This window comes from Colletotrichum phormii (genome assembly GCF_030913505.1).
Source record: "Colletotrichum phormii strain CBS 102054 chromosome Unknown BDP81scaffold_15, whole genome shotgun sequence".
In the NCBI taxonomy this organism is placed as follows: Eukaryota; Fungi; Ascomycota; class Sordariomycetes; order Glomerellales; family Glomerellaceae; genus Colletotrichum; species Colletotrichum phormii.
In genome coordinates this window covers 155,325-172,311 of record NW_026851457.1, presented here as the reverse complement: position 1 = coordinate 172,311, position 16,987 = coordinate 155,325, and the positions used below count along the sequence as shown (strand labels likewise).

At 51.7% G+C, this 16,987-nt stretch overlaps 6 protein-coding genes and 1 non-coding gene across 7 annotated transcripts; 2 read left to right on the top strand and 5 right to left on the bottom strand.

Annotated features, from left to right (window-relative positions):
* Positions 1 to 320: 320 nt before the first annotated feature.
* BDP81DRAFT_t228 lies at positions 321 to 398 on the bottom strand. Its single transcript has one exon. It is a non-coding gene; the product is annotated as a tRNA-Gln (tRNA).
* A 396-nt stretch (positions 399 to 794) lies between these two features.
* Positions 795 to 1,330, top strand: BDP81DRAFT_56085 (uncharacterized protein). The gene has a single exon (XM_060595986.1). The coding sequence runs from the start codon at positions 901 to 903 to the stop codon at positions 1,228 to 1,230; it is 330 nt and encodes a 109-aa protein (XP_060442853.1). The 5' UTR covers positions 795 to 900; the 3' UTR covers positions 1,231 to 1,330.
* A 1,053-nt stretch (positions 1,331 to 2,383) lies between these two features.
* On the top strand, positions 2,384 to 3,253 carry BDP81DRAFT_432440 (uncharacterized protein). The gene has a single exon (XM_060590784.1). The coding sequence runs from the start codon at positions 2,684 to 2,686 to the stop codon at positions 3,005 to 3,007; it is 324 nt and encodes a 107-aa protein (XP_060442852.1). The 5' UTR covers positions 2,384 to 2,683; the 3' UTR covers positions 3,008 to 3,253.
* A 653-nt stretch (positions 3,254 to 3,906) lies between these two features.
* BDP81DRAFT_396238 (subtilase) lies at positions 3,907 to 5,264 on the bottom strand (the record flags this gene model as incomplete). Its single annotated transcript, XM_060588159.1, has 3 exons — positions 3,907 to 4,506; positions 4,563 to 4,892; positions 4,959 to 5,264. The coding sequence occupies 3 exons, from the start codon at positions 5,262 to 5,264 to the stop codon at positions 3,907 to 3,909; spliced, it is 1,236 nt and encodes a 411-aa protein (XP_060442851.1).
* Positions 5,265 to 8,955: 3,691 nt separating this feature from the next.
* Positions 8,956 to 9,700, bottom strand: BDP81DRAFT_324860 (uncharacterized protein; the record flags this gene model as incomplete). Its single annotated transcript, XM_060584922.1, has 2 exons — positions 8,956 to 9,588; positions 9,647 to 9,700. 2 exons carry the CDS (start codon positions 9,698 to 9,700, stop codon positions 8,956 to 8,958), a joined length of 687 nt encoding a protein of 228 aa, XP_060442850.1.
* Positions 9,701 to 12,645: 2,945 nt separating this feature from the next.
* BDP81DRAFT_482655 (carboxylesterase) lies at positions 12,646 to 14,435 on the bottom strand (the record flags this gene model as incomplete). The annotated part of the gene is made up of 3 exons (XM_060595024.1): positions 12,646 to 13,808; positions 13,884 to 14,247; positions 14,394 to 14,435. 3 exons carry the CDS (start codon positions 14,433 to 14,435, stop codon positions 12,646 to 12,648), a joined length of 1,569 nt encoding a protein of 522 aa, XP_060442849.1.
* Positions 14,436 to 14,662: 227 nt separating this feature from the next.
* BDP81DRAFT_462717 (general substrate transporter) lies at positions 14,663 to 16,360 on the bottom strand (the record flags this gene model as incomplete). Its single annotated transcript, XM_060593934.1, has 3 exons — positions 14,663 to 15,341; positions 15,398 to 16,057; positions 16,107 to 16,360. 3 exons carry the CDS (start codon positions 16,358 to 16,360, stop codon positions 14,663 to 14,665), a joined length of 1,593 nt encoding a protein of 530 aa, XP_060442848.1.
* Between the last annotated feature and the right edge of the window lie 627 nt (positions 16,361 to 16,987).

Genomic DNA, 16,987 nt, shown 5'->3' with positions numbered 1-16,987 from the left:
CCAAATCGTGCCTTATGGCTACTATGCGTTCTATCTGTCCCTGGTTCCCGCTGGTGCCCCAGTTCCATTCTTGAATTTTGCGGCTTAAGGCCGGATATGTCTGGAGAGGGCGGCCTGCCGAAACAGGCCCCTCGTACATGTTCTGATTTGTACAAGACCATTCCTGCCCCAGTACTAGGTTGACGACGTGTACTCGCCGCATATCCACTTTTTCTTGGTCGGAGGGTGTGGATATGAGAAAACCCTGGCGAGGGCCCGGAAAGGGTCCTAGGCCCCGCATTGGGCTCTGCCCTACCCTTCCCACAGGTAGTTAAAGCAGTTGCCGGCGGCTGGAATCGAACCAGCGACCTCTGGGCACCAGAGGCCTTGCCAGGTGTATGCCACTACACCACGCCGGCCTGGATTGGATAGTGACCTCTTCGTTCTTCGTGACTAGACTGAGCGCAGTCTTTCAACGATTGAACCTATCCCAATTGACGAGAACTCGTCCCTAGCCCCTTGATGGGTCTCAACATCCGTGCAGACCAAGATAGAGGAGTTTCATCTCCAAGAGAAAGTTTAAAAGAAGAGGCTAGCCTCATTTTGATGCACAAAGTGTTGAGAAGGAGTTGCGTTGACTCGTGTGAGAGCCAAAGCTGGTTAAAGCTGGGTATCGGATCCACAATAGAATGCGAGACCGAGTCAATCATTCAAAAGTGGTGGAATTGAAAATGTGATATTTTCCTTGGCTCGATCAATCTAACAGGTATATGATGTAGAAGACGTTGATGTCCATAGGTTCCCATCGACTTTCCAATACGACCCTGCAAGATCTAGTTGACCAAAGAAACACAACTCAATCTACAAACCCCACAACAGAAACTACTGCATATCTAAACCCGAGCTAGTACTATTGCAATAATGCAGTTTCCCGGCTTCTCAGGCGCGCTTGTCGCACTGTCACTTCTGTTTGGCATCGCCGAGGCGGGGTGCGCTGAAGTCGGCTCCGGTGACGGCAACAACCCACTGAGGTGCAAATCTTACTCCATCCCGAGAGACATCGGTACCAGCGTCACCGTCGGCTTGCAAACCCTCTCGATCGGCAGAACGAATCCAACGCAAAAGACTTTCGAGAAGGAGTTCTTCTTCTACGATATGAAGAATGAGGTCAACAACCAAGTAAACTTTGCGGTACAATTTTGGAACCCAACGAACAAGAAGGTGAGTAAAGTACATGTTCGGTACAACTAGATTTAGTTTATGAGGGTCTACATGTAGCTACAGTGAGGAACGTGAGACTTTGAGACTGACTTTCGCCATTATACAGAATGCGTGGAAAACGTACAGCTTAGCGCCAGGGGAGAAGTGCAACATCAGCTTTCAGTCGACTTTACAGAATGTCAAGCTCACTTGCTAAAGTGCCTTTGTGGGGGGTTCATAGAGAGTCGGTCGATGGCAGCTACTCTACTTGAGCGTTTAATATTAGCTGCTAATTGTGGAGTTGCAACAAAAGAAAACCATATGTACGGATACATCCGATACCAATAGAGACTTCAGCGAAGGCCAACTTGCTTTTCTGCTTTGAAATACCTTACAGTTGCTCGTTGGGTAACGGGATTTCCAGATTGAAGTTTTCATGTGGTTCCGAAATGACTCGTAGCGTGGCTGACTCTCTGAACTCAGCTGGGCTACAGGCGTCAGCTGACACTCACAGCACAGAGGGAGCACGAAAACACGCGACAGGGGCCGAAAAGGGGTCTTTCGGCGCTGCCGGATTGCGTTTTCGCCGTGGTGTTCTCTGTCGGCGTGCAACTTGGAATGGTCGAATTCGATCGAACCCGAAAAGAACATCGTCGGGCCGTCATGTTCATGTGGAAGCCATAACAACGAGCCTGAAGATGAAGCATGAACTCATTCTCTCCGACGCAAATGACTCTCGGCGAAGTCCATGATACCATCAATACAAGCGTTCCGACCAACATGGCCCGACAGAATACCTCCCGAGGGACTGGACCGCCCGTCCTGCCAGCTCTTGAATGCTGCGCCGCGAGCACCCGACGAATAGGAACACATGCTTACGAAGAGAACCCGGTAGGCATCGTTCGACTGGCAGACTCACGCTGAGCACAGCTGGGCAGAGACACCACGCAGAAAGGCTCAGATCTTCGAAATCCTTCCAACCAACGAGGCATAGCGCCAAAGTAATCAGGCTTAGTCCAAGATCTTGTCCCCAAAGGAGCCATGAAAGAACAGGGGTTCCGGCCTTCTCCATGCCAAAATTTGACAGTTGGGTCTTCTGCAGGTTGGAGGGAACCCCCCGGAAAATGAGAAAAATGACAGACCCGCGCCATCGGGACGCACATCACACCACCGCACCACCAGATCCGGCCGCGACACCGCACCACCCTCGACCAGAGTCGAACTATCAACAGACAACACCGGGAAAGATGACCACGCCAACCACACCACGCTCGGGAGAAGCAGGTGAGAGGCAGACGACTTCAGATACATAAGTATCTTCAAAGAAGATGAGGGGAAACACGATCTTAGATGCACTCCAGTCTCACATCGACCACACAAAAGCAATCTCAGCTCTCCAGTGTTACAATTACACAAAAGTCCACTGCAACTATTCCCCGGTTTACCTAAACCCCCACTACCACACTCACACAACCTTCAACCACTTCAACCCACAACTCTCACAATGGTCAACCAACCCGCCAGAATTCCCACCACCACCCCGGCTCTTGCCAGGTTCCTCCCTGCTGCCATCACCATCGGCGTTGGTAAGTCCAATCTTCAGCCCTACCTTGCCTTGCCTCCAGTAAAGTCAACTAACACAGTTCGCCTCGCAGTCTCCGCCGTCGCCCTGAACATTCGATCCCAGCTCAAGACCGAGTCTCAACAGATGGACCGCTTCTTCTCCAAGTACAACAACCCTCAGAGCGAGGCCGCCCGCCAAAAGGTCTTCGAGGACCCCACTGAGGACCCCCGCAAGAGCTGGTTCAACGCTCTGGGCCGGTCGTAAAGACATTGCAGCTGAGAGCTAGTTCGGAGGAGATTCTTGCACATACTATTCATTGCTGGGGCGTTTTCTATTTGTTCAAGGGAAGGATGATATCATTGGATTAGGTGGCGAGGGCGTCAATCTTACTTCACTTCGTTTTGCAAACACCCTCGAGGCATACAAGGAAAACACGTGGAGGGGCAATTTCTAGCTTAGACGAATAGTCGGACACATCGTTTCGAGTATAAATGTTAAACGTTCAAATCACTATTATTCACTCTGAGTTGCGACAAGAACGAAGGTGAGATGTACCAATGACCAATCAACGAGTCTTGGTGCTAATAGTAATAAGAGTGAGCTGCTTGTCCACGCCGAGGAACTGCCTCTTATAGCCTTTTGCAAACGATCAGCATGTACTTGACAAGGGCCTGGAGGAGTGGAAATGTGCCTGTACAAGTGAAGGCTTGTGTACTGTGCCTGCATGTGGGAACCTCCAACTAGGGAACCTTTTGAGGTCTAGTGTCTAGGGTACGTGGAGTGAAGGCCGTCTTTGACAGATTTACGTCGTGTTAGTGGAAGTGTTGCGCATAACTTCGATATTCACTGGGTAGCTATCCACATCTGAGGACTGAAATAGCGCGTGATATAGAGAAATTCTTCAAAGGCGTCAGTTAATTCTCGTTTCTTGTGAAATGCTCGGAAGCTGAAATCTGAGGTTTGCATTTATGTTAGTTGCACTACACAAGGACCATTCGATTATGGATCAAAGGTTTGTGAATAAGACTTATTGAATTAATCATTATCCTAGGTACCATCTCCATTACCTCCTTGATTCTAGCTTGAGAAGACCTGTTCGTGTTCGACAATACGGCATCCACAGTCTCTTCATGCTATCATTGAGCAAACCGACAACGTTGAATTTACGCACCGTTGCTGTTGTAGGCAACGAGATTAGGGCTACCGGACAGGGTGCCGGTGACACGGCCAGAGGTGCCGAGGGCCTTGATGCGGCTGGTAACGGCAGCGGGGGTAGAGAGACCCTCAAGAGCCTGGAGGTAGACGGCAAGACCAGCAACGTGGGGGCAGGCCATGGAGGTGCCGCTGATGGTGTTGGTGGCAGAGTTACCGCCGATCCAAGCAGAGAGGATAGAGACACCAGGGGCGAAGATATCGACACCAGCACCGTAGTTGGTGAAGGAGGCCGGGCGCCAGCTGGAGTCAATGGCAGCGACAGTGAGGGCGTTGGGGGCGTTGGCGGGGGACTGGCTGGAGACGGGAAGGGGGTTGCCGAAGTCGTCTCCGTTGCCGGCGGCAACGACGGAGAGGACGCCCTGGGTGTAGGCGGCCTGGATGGCGGAGGTCCAGGTGGTGGAGGCGGGGCCACCGAGGGACAGGTTGATCACGGAGCGGGCAGCGCGGGACTTGGAGGTGATGTCGTTGACGGCCCAGTTGAAGCCGGACAGAATGGAGGAGGTGGTGCCCTGGGCGCCCTGGAAGACCTTGACGGAGATGATGTTGGTCTGGGAATGAGGTGTTAGTACGAACTGGGCAAGATGCTCAGAGTAGTGAGACTCACCGACTTGGCAACACCGTAGGTGGAGCCACCGATGGTGCCGGCAACGTGGGTACCGTGGCCGAGAGTGTCGGTGTGGGTGCCGGTGAAGGCGTTGAAGCCGAGGGTGACACGGCCACCGAACTGGGTGTGGGTGGAGAAAACACCAGAGTCAACGACGTAGGCGTAGGTGTTGGCACCGGCCGAGGTGTCGTAGATGTATGAGGTAGAGCCGGAGGTCTTGTGGGAGATGGATCCCAGACCCCAGGGGGCACCAGACTGGGTGGTGAGGGCACGCTCCTCAACCTCAAAGTCGGAGAGGTACATGTAGTAGTCGGGCTCCACGACAGCAACCTGTATCAGAGTGTTAGAGCCATGTTTGATGGAGATATCTTGGACCTCAGGTATTCGTCAACTTACGTCGGCGCTGGCCTTGATCTCCTCAATGGTAGCCTCATCAAACTCGCCAGAGTAGGCCTTCCAGTTGCTGATGTTGAAAGTGTTCTCAACACCGACAGTGTCACGCTTGCTCAGGGAGCGCTTGTGGACGTCGGCGACCCAGTTCAAGTGGGACTCGACGCTGGCGGCGGCACCCTCCTTGAGGGTGACGATGTATTTGCCGGGGGCGGCCGCGGGCTCAGCACGTCTGTTGACGGCGGCGGGGGCGGCGAGGACGGCCGGGAGCAGAGCTCCGACGGCGAGGGCGAGGCGGCGAAGGGAGGCCATTGTGATGATGAGAGAAGAACCGAGGAGAGGTGATCAGAGAAGAGCGGATGGGGCTGAAGAGAGGAAAGCTGATGGTAGAGCGGGAGCGAGGTCCATCTTTTTACCGGATTTCCAAGATATCGATGAAGGCTGAGATGGATGGAGTTGCTGTCGATTCCATCTTTGACATTACGCATATTGGTGTAGTATCTTGCGTGATGTCCCGCCAAGCCCTAAGGTCTCCAGCTTGGAGCTGTCAAGCTTCCTAAACAGGTCCTAGAGCGGGAGATGCCAGGCGCTTGAGCAAGGAAAGTTGTGGACTCCCCGACTCCATGGGAGCACGCGAGAACGAACATGCTTGTTTGGAAGCCCCTACCTTCCAAAAAGCTAAAGCTGACCTACCTCTTTACCCGCTGTTTTCAAGCGCGCCCAGCTTTTTGGCTTGCTTGTCTCAGGCCTCCTCCCCGGTTGATATCTGGGAGTTGGATCTTTTGTTATGTTCAATGCCTATGTGGTCCTGGCGCGGGTACCAGCTCCAGCTCCGACTACGGCAGCACAGTCAAGCGAGAAAGGGGTACCGGACTTTGCGCCGATGGATCGATGAACATCAAATCCGATTATCTAAATGATAGGAACTGTCACCATTAGCTCCGCGCAAGCAGAATCGTGGTTGGCTGGAGGCTTGAATTGCCTCAAGCTGACTTACCATTCAATGAGACATTGGTAGGGGTTTCCGGCTCTTGATTTGCTTGGGACTTGTTTACCAAGACCGTTGGAGGTTACCTTAGCAGAGGAGCCATATTAGCTCAACTTATGCTTAATGTGGAAGGTCGCGTGTTGACATTGGTTGGAGGACCCGATGTAGGGATTATGAACGGACCAGGACTTAATTAAAAAGCTACGCAAGCTCCACACACGCCCTAACCTCTTCCCGCCTGCCACATCCGTCCTGATTCCCGACCGTGGAGGGGGTCTCGCAATAGACTATCTGGAGGCGGGAGATCCCCATATGGCCCAAATGCCGACCAAAGAGCACTGGCCTCGCTGTCTAAACTAGAAAGTTGCCCCGATGCGGTCTCTGATCAGCGAGGTTCAGGTACAGGACCATGCGTGATGGTGGGTGAGTGGTCTGGGGCAAAATATGCGGGTGAGCGCTGCTGCATTCGATGGGACATGGACTCGGGCGCGACTCGGGCGCAACTCTGCAGCTGCCGCCTTCTGTGTTGGGTGAAAACACCAAGACATGACATATTGCCTTTTCTCACGACCTCGTATTCCTATTACTGCGGGCTCGGGTCCCGATCGAAATCCGGAAGATGGAAACCGTTATGCGACCATCCAGGTTGGGGAGTCACCTCAAGGCGAGTAAGACCATGCGGTCATCCCAGCGGTGGATGTCTTCCGTCCCGGCCATAGCTTCCCCTGATATTTCTCGGCACTGCGCAGACAATCACAGATGTTCCGGGGCCAGGTCGGTACGGAGGAGGGAAATAGGAAGGAGATAAACCACGTAGCCGCGCTAAGGGGCATTCGCTCAAACTCCGCTAATATGGCATCACAAACATAGGCCATTCGTCAAGAACTCCTTGAGCATCTTCCCGCGGGTTATTGCACGGAGCGCCGAGGTGTCGTGCTCGGGTTCACCTTTTCCACTTATCAGCTAGGACAAACGTGCAGCTGAACCGCCTTTCCTGCCTCTTGGATGTCAGCGTAGTTTATGTTAGAAGACAGAACCACAGCGGCCCGGTGGGTTGAATCCGAGAACTCCACAGTGCGTTGATGCGTGGCATGTGAAGACTCCATCGATCCTCAAGGCTCCATTCGGCGAGGTCCATTGCCAACTTGCCAAGCAACAGACTCTGTGGGGCTGATAGGGACCGGGCTCGTATTGACTCTGGCTTGGCATAAGAATTACAGAGTCAGCACATTGCTAGGCAAAGAGTTGAAGTCATCACCACCTTGTCTTCGGGTCGAAAGTTTCCAGACTCCAGAATGACGTTCATGAGGCTCTGCAAGACTTTCGGATCCCGGATCAACTGTTCGTCTCTGAATCTAAGGTATCAGAGAATAAGGTGCATGTAGCTTGGGTATTGGTGGGTTGCACTGCCTAATCAGGCAGGCTGGTTCCTGGGACTTTAGGAGCAAGCCGATAGCCTCCCACATGCCGGCTAAGCAGACGGCCCCCCAATCGCTGTATGCAATACGACGATAGATCCCACTGGGAAGAAACTCTTCAGTGTCCTCAAAGCTAAAAAAAAAAAATTCTCAGTGCCTGGTCAATCCGAAGCGCTGAATTGGATTTGTTGTCTTTCCAAATCGTTGCTCGGAGCTCGAGTCTCAAAATCTTCAGATGTAACTGCTGACTCTATTTTTTGCTCAATCTGCCCATGATAGCAGAAATGCGACCGCGTAGGAGTCTCAGTAATGCGCCCGAGGAGCGCTTTTGGGTATTCCAGCCAAAAGATAGCAAAGCTCCCGCGGCCGGCAATCCCATGTCTAGGGTGTCGTGAATGGTGCCGCGGTCTATCCGCATTCTGTATCCGTACGGAGCAACCTCCTCCCTAGACTACCTTACTGGGATCACCACAAAGGAAGCTACCCTGACCAAAGAGTCGGGTCAGTCTACGCTTCTGGCAATCTCTCTTCAGCCTTATAAGATAAGCCTGCATGCAAGTCGAGCCTGTGACTGGGCCCCCAGCGTAGGATTGCAGAAATTCATTGAAGATCTCGATTACTGATCCCGACCGAAGTAAATGCTGCCAACTGAATGATTGATCTTTGCTTTGATAAGACTCAGTGACTATAGTATATGAGGACAATTCAACGAGTATTCAATCTTTTGTGTATACTTTATTCGTTCGAAAACAAAATATGTAGAACTCCTTGGTAAGCTAGGATCTTGGCCGCCGGTCAAGAAGCACTAGATATTCGCATGTACGAATACCGCCTTCCTTTATATTCCACATTAGGGGCTCAGAATAAAGCTTTCAAGGATTTATTAACGAATCAATTTAGTTAACAGTGTGAGTATTCAAGACATCACAGATGTGGTTTTCAAATCTGAATTTTGATTCAGGACGTGTTGATATCAAGACTGTATTTTCTCGTAAATTCTCAAACGCCGGACACACGCTTGCTGGTACACTGAACTTCGAATTTCTTGGCCTCGCAATACAGCAAGAACGTCTTCAAAGTGTTTGGGCCGATGCTCGTCCTCCCCGGCAGCTAGATATACATGTACTCAAATACGGAGCATCATCGATCCCCGGACAAATGATATTGTTGGTATCACAGGCGTGATACATTTCCTCATGAGGGTGTATCTTCGGCAACAATCACGTCGATGTCCGTGATAATTGCTGTTGTTGTTCTTCTTCCTATTTACATTGTGGGCAGGGGCCGATCGAAGTAGGTGGGGACGGCCTGGGTGGTTGCCCCACCTTAACCGGCCATGATGACTAAGCCGGCTGTCCCACTTCGCCCAGGGCAGGCGCCAGCCAGCCCACGATACCTGCCCATTGCTCCTTATCAGCCTTGCCGTTCCGACAGATATATGTTGCATCTATCGTGGTGCCAGCTATTCGGGTCTATACTAGGCAGAGGCAACTAAAGGTCTGTCTTTACTTTATCAAGTGGAGTTATCCGAGACTCTGTTGAGGTAGTTCTTATTGTTATTACTGGCGTTACCTTCGAGCTATATTGCGAATAGTCATCAATTAGCCTTGTTCGCAACTTCCTGCTTCTCGAAAGGCACTTGACTTACCCCAATAAGCATACGCTTATCTCCAGGTACAACCATCTCAAAGCGATCGTTGATGACGCCGTACTCAAAGTACCCAAGTCGGGCAATGGGGTTCGTCTTAGAGACATCGATCTTCCCATCCGTCAAGACGCTATTATCGATATGAACACCAACAACCTTGCCAAAAATAACATCGACAGTTCCCATCGGCGGTTTCCCGGGAAGGCGCACTGTCTGCATATACTCGCACTCGAATCGGACGGGAGAATCAGCGACCATAGGTACTGGCGTCTTAAGACTCTTTGACCACGTCTTCTTGAGGCCGGCTCGCTCAAACTCATCCTCGTCTGGGCCAATTGCTTCCGCTGAGATGTTGACGCTCTCCCGGAGAGGGTACGTGGCGAGCTGCCAGCAGAAGCTTCCGGTGCGCTCAATGTTGTTGACAGTGTCTTTTCGGTCTTCGGTGTGCGTTTGGTTGGCGCTAAACATAACCATGGGCGGGTCGAAGCTGACGTTTGTAAACTGGCTGTAGGGTGCTAGGTTGTGCTCTCCTTTGGGTGAGACGGTTGAGATCCATCCAATCGCACGAGGTACTACGCATGCCTAAGGTAGTGTATAATCAAATTAGAGAGCGTCTTTTTGGATGCGATGGGCAACTTACTTTGAATGGGTCATATGGTAAGCCATGGTCATCAATGCCGGGCTGGTAGAACATTATGAATAAGATCGTGAATTTGTTGTTGTTGTTGTATTTTAACGCCGTAGCGGCAAGGGCGCAGCTGCCCTTGCGGCAGACCTCCCGAAGGGTATATGGCGTGGAGGGCCGTAGGCCTATAGCTATCACTAGATAACTGTCGAAGGAAAGTAAAATTTGGTGTGAAAAGCCCTCTTGTTGATAGAAAAATCAGTGACTCGACTGTGTTCCTTGGCAATTTATAACTAAAGGCAGGTTGGATTCCGAATTCCCCTTAATCGGTGAAGCCAACCGACGAAGTGAGGGGTCTACTGAACTCCCACCGTCGTCCGACACTCGGAACCGTTTGACGTCACTGGGTCGGGGTATTCGGTGCTCTATCAGCCGCGCATTCGGACAGTTCGGACCATTTTTCACATGCCCACTTGCCGATTAACCGTGAAGCCTGACTGAGAACAAAACAACTATCTAACGTAAAAATGAACCGAGCCCTCAAAATATTTTGTCCGGCAGACCTCCGCCACTATGCCTTGCTCTCATTCCATCGTGATTGTTGAGATATGCTCAGATCTCGCTGGAGCCATTGCCTAGACCTCAAGCATTGAATCCGATAACCAACCTCGGAGTATCACACAATAATATTACCGAGCAGATTTCCATATGTTTTTGAGGAATAAAGCCATCAAGTATGTTATATCTCAGATCGAAATTTGATTCACAGTGGTATCCTAAGCGCTCTTAAAACTGAGCGACATTTGTCAGAACTCAACACGGTCGCCCCTCATCAGCAGTATCCGTCCTGATATTCACCTGACTATGCCATCCATGACTGAGAATCGACAGCTCTAGGCTGAGGAGTAGCTTGTGCCGTAGCGCCAGGTGAGGACACGGAGCTGGTGGAGCCGCCGGAGGTGGTATCCACGATGCAATCCCCCTTGGCTCCGGCTTCGACCTTTGTGCACTCATCGTTTGTGAATCTGGAGGGCACCTTGACGCACAAACCTGCGCTCTCAATCTCCCCGCCCTTGGAGGTACACAGACTTGAGATGCCGTCCAGGCTCACGTCGAAATTGCTTCCGCTCGCGCAACGGCATCGGAAGATCTCTTGGGAGACTGCTGCACTATGAGTTGGTCAGTACGTGTGTCTCTTCTAGTCAAGAGTGAGTGTACTTGCCCTAAGAAGGCCACGGTCATGATAATAATGCATGCCTTCATTTTGAATAGTCGAATTGATTCGTGGAAGATAAGGATAGTGTCGGATTGGAAGTCCAATTCGACCGCGGATAAGGGCAAGAGCATGGGCCACCTCGAGGTGGTACAATTAGACCGCGACTACCCAAGTAACCTACGGTTGGAATCTCCCTTTTACACATTACGCAGAATCAATCAATACAGAGATATTGATACTTCGTCACCCCCAGGACCCTACGGTTCGAACCAACTTCCCTGTGATAGGGATACCAACAGATAGGACTTGAAGTTTAGCTTCGTAAAACAGTGTTTGTTTCTTTATCGGATTCGTGTAAGGTTGTGCTTTGGCTGCTCGAGGAAGTTGACTTGGGTTGCTAGACATCAGAAGAGCCCGGGCCTGGGGTATTTATCCCACCTGAACCGTGGTTTGTTATCCGACGGATCTTTGCTTTGCTGCTTTGCCTAAATTGCACCTCACGTTCTCGATGTCGTATGACTTGGGCGCAGCTGACTTGGTGCAGCATCAAGCACAGCGTTGACTGACTCGGACGGTGCTGCCAGAGACTGCTTCTAGAAGCCGGCGCTGCTAGCACGAAACAGGAGCAGCCCTGCTGATGCGAAACTGGCTTTCGAGCTGCGGGCCAATGCATAGTGGCCTCGTTACTAAAATAAAGTCTGAAGCAATTGGAAGGGCCCCGGTTCCCAAGTTTACACACCTGACAGCGGGCGTTGGACGATCGATTCCAGCAAAGCTGTTCACTCGGCGCTCTTGGCAAGGCGCTGGCACGCTTCGCTTTGCATCCCGAGGCCGCCAGCGATCGTCAGAGATGTTCTTGGTACAGCCCGGAAAGTGGAGTGAGGCAAACTTCGTTCTTATGAGGAGAACTTGAGATAGGTCATGGTATGATAGTCGCAATATAGCTGAGACTTGAGAACAAGCGGACTTGTTGAATTTGACTTTCATGTCAAATTGGAGCAACGTCTGCCGAGAATCCTTGCCACCGAATTGACGACCAAATTGGAGTATCCGAATTCGACATCAATATGAAAACTCCTGGAGTTGTGACTCTCGCAACCGCATTCACCTATTCGGGACTTCTAATTATGATGGGCATCTTATGCTGCCGCTTAGATTGATCTGCCCAGCACCAAAAAAACTTGACACCTTCAATGTGTATACGGCTGAGCCCTGCTCTATTACCCAAGTGTTTGATGTTGTGGTTGCTGCGGGGCCGGCCAACCCGAGGCTTCGGCGAGCTTGGACAAAACCTGTACCTTGCTCTCGGCGGCGACCGTGTTCATTGTGCCGCGTAAGTTTTTGTTCTCTTTGGCCAGTATATCGGCGAAGTACGTATGTAAGTATACATAGTACTTTTGGGGTGCGCCGTGGAATCGATCATGTTGACAAGACATATAGTCAAGTGGAACCCGTTTAGTAAACTGTTGCTTGACTCCAGGGTGTTAAGGCAGATGTGCCCTAAAGGACGCAACTATTTCAGAACACACGGGTATCATCAAGTAGTGGGACTTCAGTTGAAAATAAGGCAAAGCGTTAGTGGTTTCGGTGTGTTCCGGTCAGAGTTGCAAATGACTGGATGTTCCAACGCGGGGTACACGTAGATGGCAATATCTCACGAAATACATTGTCCGAAATCTACACATACAATCCGTCTATGGTGTTTTCCCCGGTCAATCCATATTAATCTAGTAGCTAGTTGACTATGACCTGTAGACCGCCCTTTGCCACCAAGAGCATCTGTCCATCGCATGTTATTTTATACAGGAAGTCCATCGTAGATTGACACGTAAATTGCATTCTGACCATAAACTGGCATCCATGGAAGGTTCACGCCATTTGGACTGCCAGTCTTTGCAAACGTCGTCAAGTACGCCTGTAGTGTGGCTGCCGCAGACGCATTCAGAGGAAGCAAATTCGAACTGGCCTCCCCGTTGAAGAAGGTGTGGGCAATGTCCGTCCCGTGGTAGCCCGGTGGCACGTCAAAAAGATAGTTGTGCGCCTCCCCTCCCAGAGCCTCGTTGAGAAACTGATTGTTGCAGATGAACCAAGCCTCGGCAATAGTAGCGGATGTACGTTCGAGGGGCGTCTTCCAGGGATGAGTACCATCGTACACCGCGGGGTAGAGTTCGGTCTTGATGTAGTGGATGACATCGTCCGAAGCATCGGGGAGAAGATTTTGTAGAAGTCCAGACACATACTCATCGTCCGTCTGTATCAGTGGTGATGCAAAAATGAAGCCATCGTCACTGTTGTGGCTGGTGAGTATCTCGACGGACTTGTCGAATTTCCCATTCGAGAGAAGAACACCTGGGAGATCTTCCACAAAGTCACCGTCGACCGCCGGTCCCCAGGGGCACCAAGCACCCCAGTATGACTTCGCGATGATGATCTGGTTTGCCTTCCAAAGCACGTCAAAGGGAAGCTGCTTGAGGTCGTCGAGGCTGCTGACGGTGGAATTGCTGAAGTAGGATGCCCATTCAAGCACTCTCTTGTACTGCAAGTTCTGCTTTGCCGGGCCTTCCATCGGCTCGAAACCGGGTGATTGTAAGATGGCGCGTTTGAAAGGGGCGCCGCTCGAAGAACCAGGTGCGGTGAGCTGATGGAGGATCGAACCTCCTCCAGCAGACTCTCCAAGGACCGTGACGTTGTCGGGGTCCCCGCCAAAGAGATGAATGTTCTCCTGAATCCACTCAAGCGCGAGTCTTTGATCTCGCAAGCCCAAGTTTGCAACACCGCCTTGTTCTGTGAAGGCAGGTCCAGACATCCACTCGAAAAGCCCGAGGCGGTAGTTGAGAGCAACGTAGATGACGCCGTCAGATCCGTCTTCCTGGGCCTTTGCGATGAGTCCTGCGGGATTTGCGGCAAAGTTCTTGTGACCAAGAACGTATGAGCCGCCATGAAGCCAAACGATCACGGGGGCTGCGTAAATGAATGTCTGTTCAGCAATGACCTTGTGATGAATTCAAGTTCAATGGAGTGGATGAAGCAACTTACCAGCAGAATGCGAGTTATTCCGGGATTTCCCCCACAGCTTATCCGGTACTACGACATCCAACGCCAAGCAGTCCTCCGTGACTGTCGTATCAGCAGCGCTGAGATATCGTCCGATCGACTCCGAGCCCGACTTTGGAGTCACGGATTGCGACTTGGCGAAAGTTGAGCTCACCTCATCCAGCGAGAGCTGGCCGCTCTGGTACAGGGACGAGATCCCATACCAGGCCGGAAACGCCGCGGGGCAAACACTTGCTTTCTGACCAAGATTTACTGAGCGATTGACGCTTTTTATTGGCGTGGGTGCACTGAATCGGGGTGCATTGGCGTATGGGATATTTGAGAAGTTATAATATCCTGCCTCTTGCTGTCACTTCTTCTTAGCATTGTGTTTCCAAGCCAAGTTGCATCTTCAGCCAGCTAGACCGTTTTAAAATGGGTAAGGGGGACGCTTACATTATGACTCGTTTGATGGACTGCGTATCCAAGATCAACTATCGGTGATCAGTCAACTGTGCTGGCCGAAGTCTGAGCCAACCAGCCCACTAGAGCCATCACTCCGGCAAAGACACGAGAACTGCTCTCATTTTGATATACCTTGATTCTTGTTCCATTACTACGTCTGTTGGGGCAAATTCTCTAAGGAACATCTAGGGTCAAAAGCAACAAGGGTAATAGCAGCAGTGGTAGTAATAGTATGGCTACTCGCTTCAACTAATAGTATGTCCGGTGTCGAGAAGTAATCTTCTACAAGATGCCCAGCCGCCTTAGATTATCCCCGCTCACTCGTGGTGATCTAAAACATGTTCATGTGTTCCTAGCGCAAGCTTCTCCGTCTTCCGAGCCACCTCCTCCGTCAATCTATCCTCGTTGCCATCAAGAATGACTGCAGTCTCCTCCAAACTCATCTTTCCGGTTTCAACAAACAGGAAATATACCACCACAGCCTCAAAGGCCAGCCACACATCGTACGTGATGTAGTATTTCCACTTTGAGTTCGTCACACCAATTGGATTGGCGTACTGGTTGAAAATCAACGCCAGGGCCACGAACAAGTTGTACAGAACCAAGCCCTTGGCACGGAGGTTGAAGGGCAGAATCTCCACGACGTAGGTGACCTGGAGTGCGCCCCATCCCACAGTGAACGTGACATTGTACAAGAAAATCATGGCCAGAACGCCCTTTGCAAGGCCTGGGGATCCCGCACCAGTAAGGTCTGTTTGCTTCTCGTAAGTTGCTTGCAGGGCTGTCCAAATGACGTAGCATACGAGGGAGCCAATAGTCGAAGCGAGAAACATGGTTCGGCGGCGGAAGCGGTTGACAAGGACGGAGGCGAGGAGACCCCAGAATAATCCCCAGAGAGTGATAAGTGCGTTTATCAACGTCTGGGTGTCCTGTGAGGTGTATCCGATCGAGTTGAGGATCAAGGTCAGGTAGTAGCTGATCAGACCGTTGCCACTCCTAGCAGATAGAGTCAGAGGATGATTAATGGCCAGTTTGCGGAGTGTATGACTTACCACTGTGAGAAGAAGCCGACAGCAAGAATGATGAAGAAGCGACGCCGGTTGCCTGGCGTCTGGAAAAAGGCCATGTACGACGTAGTCCTTGATGCTTCCGCCTCCAGCCTCAGAGCTGTCCTAATCTCCTCCATCTCCAAAGGCACAATGAGATCCGACACATCGCCGTTGGCGTGGTACTTCACCAATAACTTCTCAGCCTCTGCATCCCTCTCCTTTGATATGAGCCATCTAGGTGATTCGTCGATGAAGAAGCACAAGCCGAGCTGCACGATGCTGGAAAGTCCCTGCAAGATAGAGGGGATCCTCCAGGCCCACGTATTCCCGATCCGAAACGTGCCGAAGGTAATCCACGCCGCGCTGAGGGCTCCCAGTCCCCAGAGCGAGTTGTAGATGGACACCAGTGGTGCCCTCTGGGACGGATACGCCAGCTCCATGATCATCAGGGGCGCGGCTGTGATGTTGAGCGCGAGGCCGAAGCCCAGAACGCCACGGGCGACAATGAACATGGCGACATTCTGGGCCGCGCCTTGGAGGGCAACACCGACCAGGAGGATGGAGGCACTGACGAGGAGGGCAGGTTTGCGTCCGAAGTGGTCACAGAACCAGGCACAGAAAGGGAGTGCGAGAAGCTGGCCCACGTTCTGGATCGCATTCAGGCTGCCTAATGTTAGAGTAGACTAAGGATTGGAGAAAGGATCAAACTAACAGTCCCAATTGCCGAGCTCCAGGATTATTGAATGATTCCTGCCATGTGTCCAGAGACTGGAGACCATTCATCATCGAGCCATCGTAGCCAGTTGCGTAGCTTGATACCAACGACAGCGCGATGACACAGTTCAGCTTGACTATTCCCGCATTCGAGAACCAGGCAAACGCCCCTCTCTTATCCGCGATAGCGGCGTCAACGGTGACGGGGATGCCGCCGGCCGGCTCAGTCGTTGCAGCGGCGTTTTGCGACATTGCTGCGGTCGAAGGACAAGATGGTCCCTATCAAGTCGTAGACAATCGACTTCGCAGGATTCCGGGGGACGGGGGATACGGGATCGTTAATATGCTGAGAGCTCCGGGATGACAACACCAAGTCCGATCCGTTCGTATCCCACTCGACTCCCGATAGCAGCTTCGATGTCACCATGTCCGGTCAACCTCCGGGCCGAAGTCACGTATGACATCTCGTAGAATAAAAATTGCTGGGGTCGTGTAAACCTCAGCCTACCGATAGGAGCTCCCGAGAGGAGATCAGGAGATACCAGCGGGGTTCCCTCAAAGGATCCATGGGTTCGGGTTGGCTGCGCCTATCAGCCGCTGGCGAGATACTCGGGCGAAATGCTTCCGAATGAGGAACGACGCCAGATATGCGGTTGGTAACATGACCTTTGAAGATGCGGAGACTGATCCCTTTCCTCGAGGGCTGGGTTCTTGACCATCAAGTCATGCAGCTAAACAAGCATTCGACATCGGATAAGCCCCAGTGCCTCTATCATCCCGACGTTTATCCCCGGCTCTCTCATGGTGCCATCCCCGAGACCAACGCGTGGTTCCCAAATCTCACCCCGCAAACCCGTTTACCTAAACCCCGCCCAAGCG

Bases quoted from the DNA above. Each gene is read 5' to 3' on its own strand.
- BDP81DRAFT_56085 (XM_060595986.1), top strand. From the start codon at position 901: ATGCAGTTTCCCGGCTTCTCAGGCGCGCTTGTCGCACTGTCACTTCTG.
- BDP81DRAFT_432440 (XM_060590784.1), top strand. From the start codon at position 2,684: ATGGTCAACCAACCCGCCAGAATTCCCACCACCACCCCGGCTCTTGCC.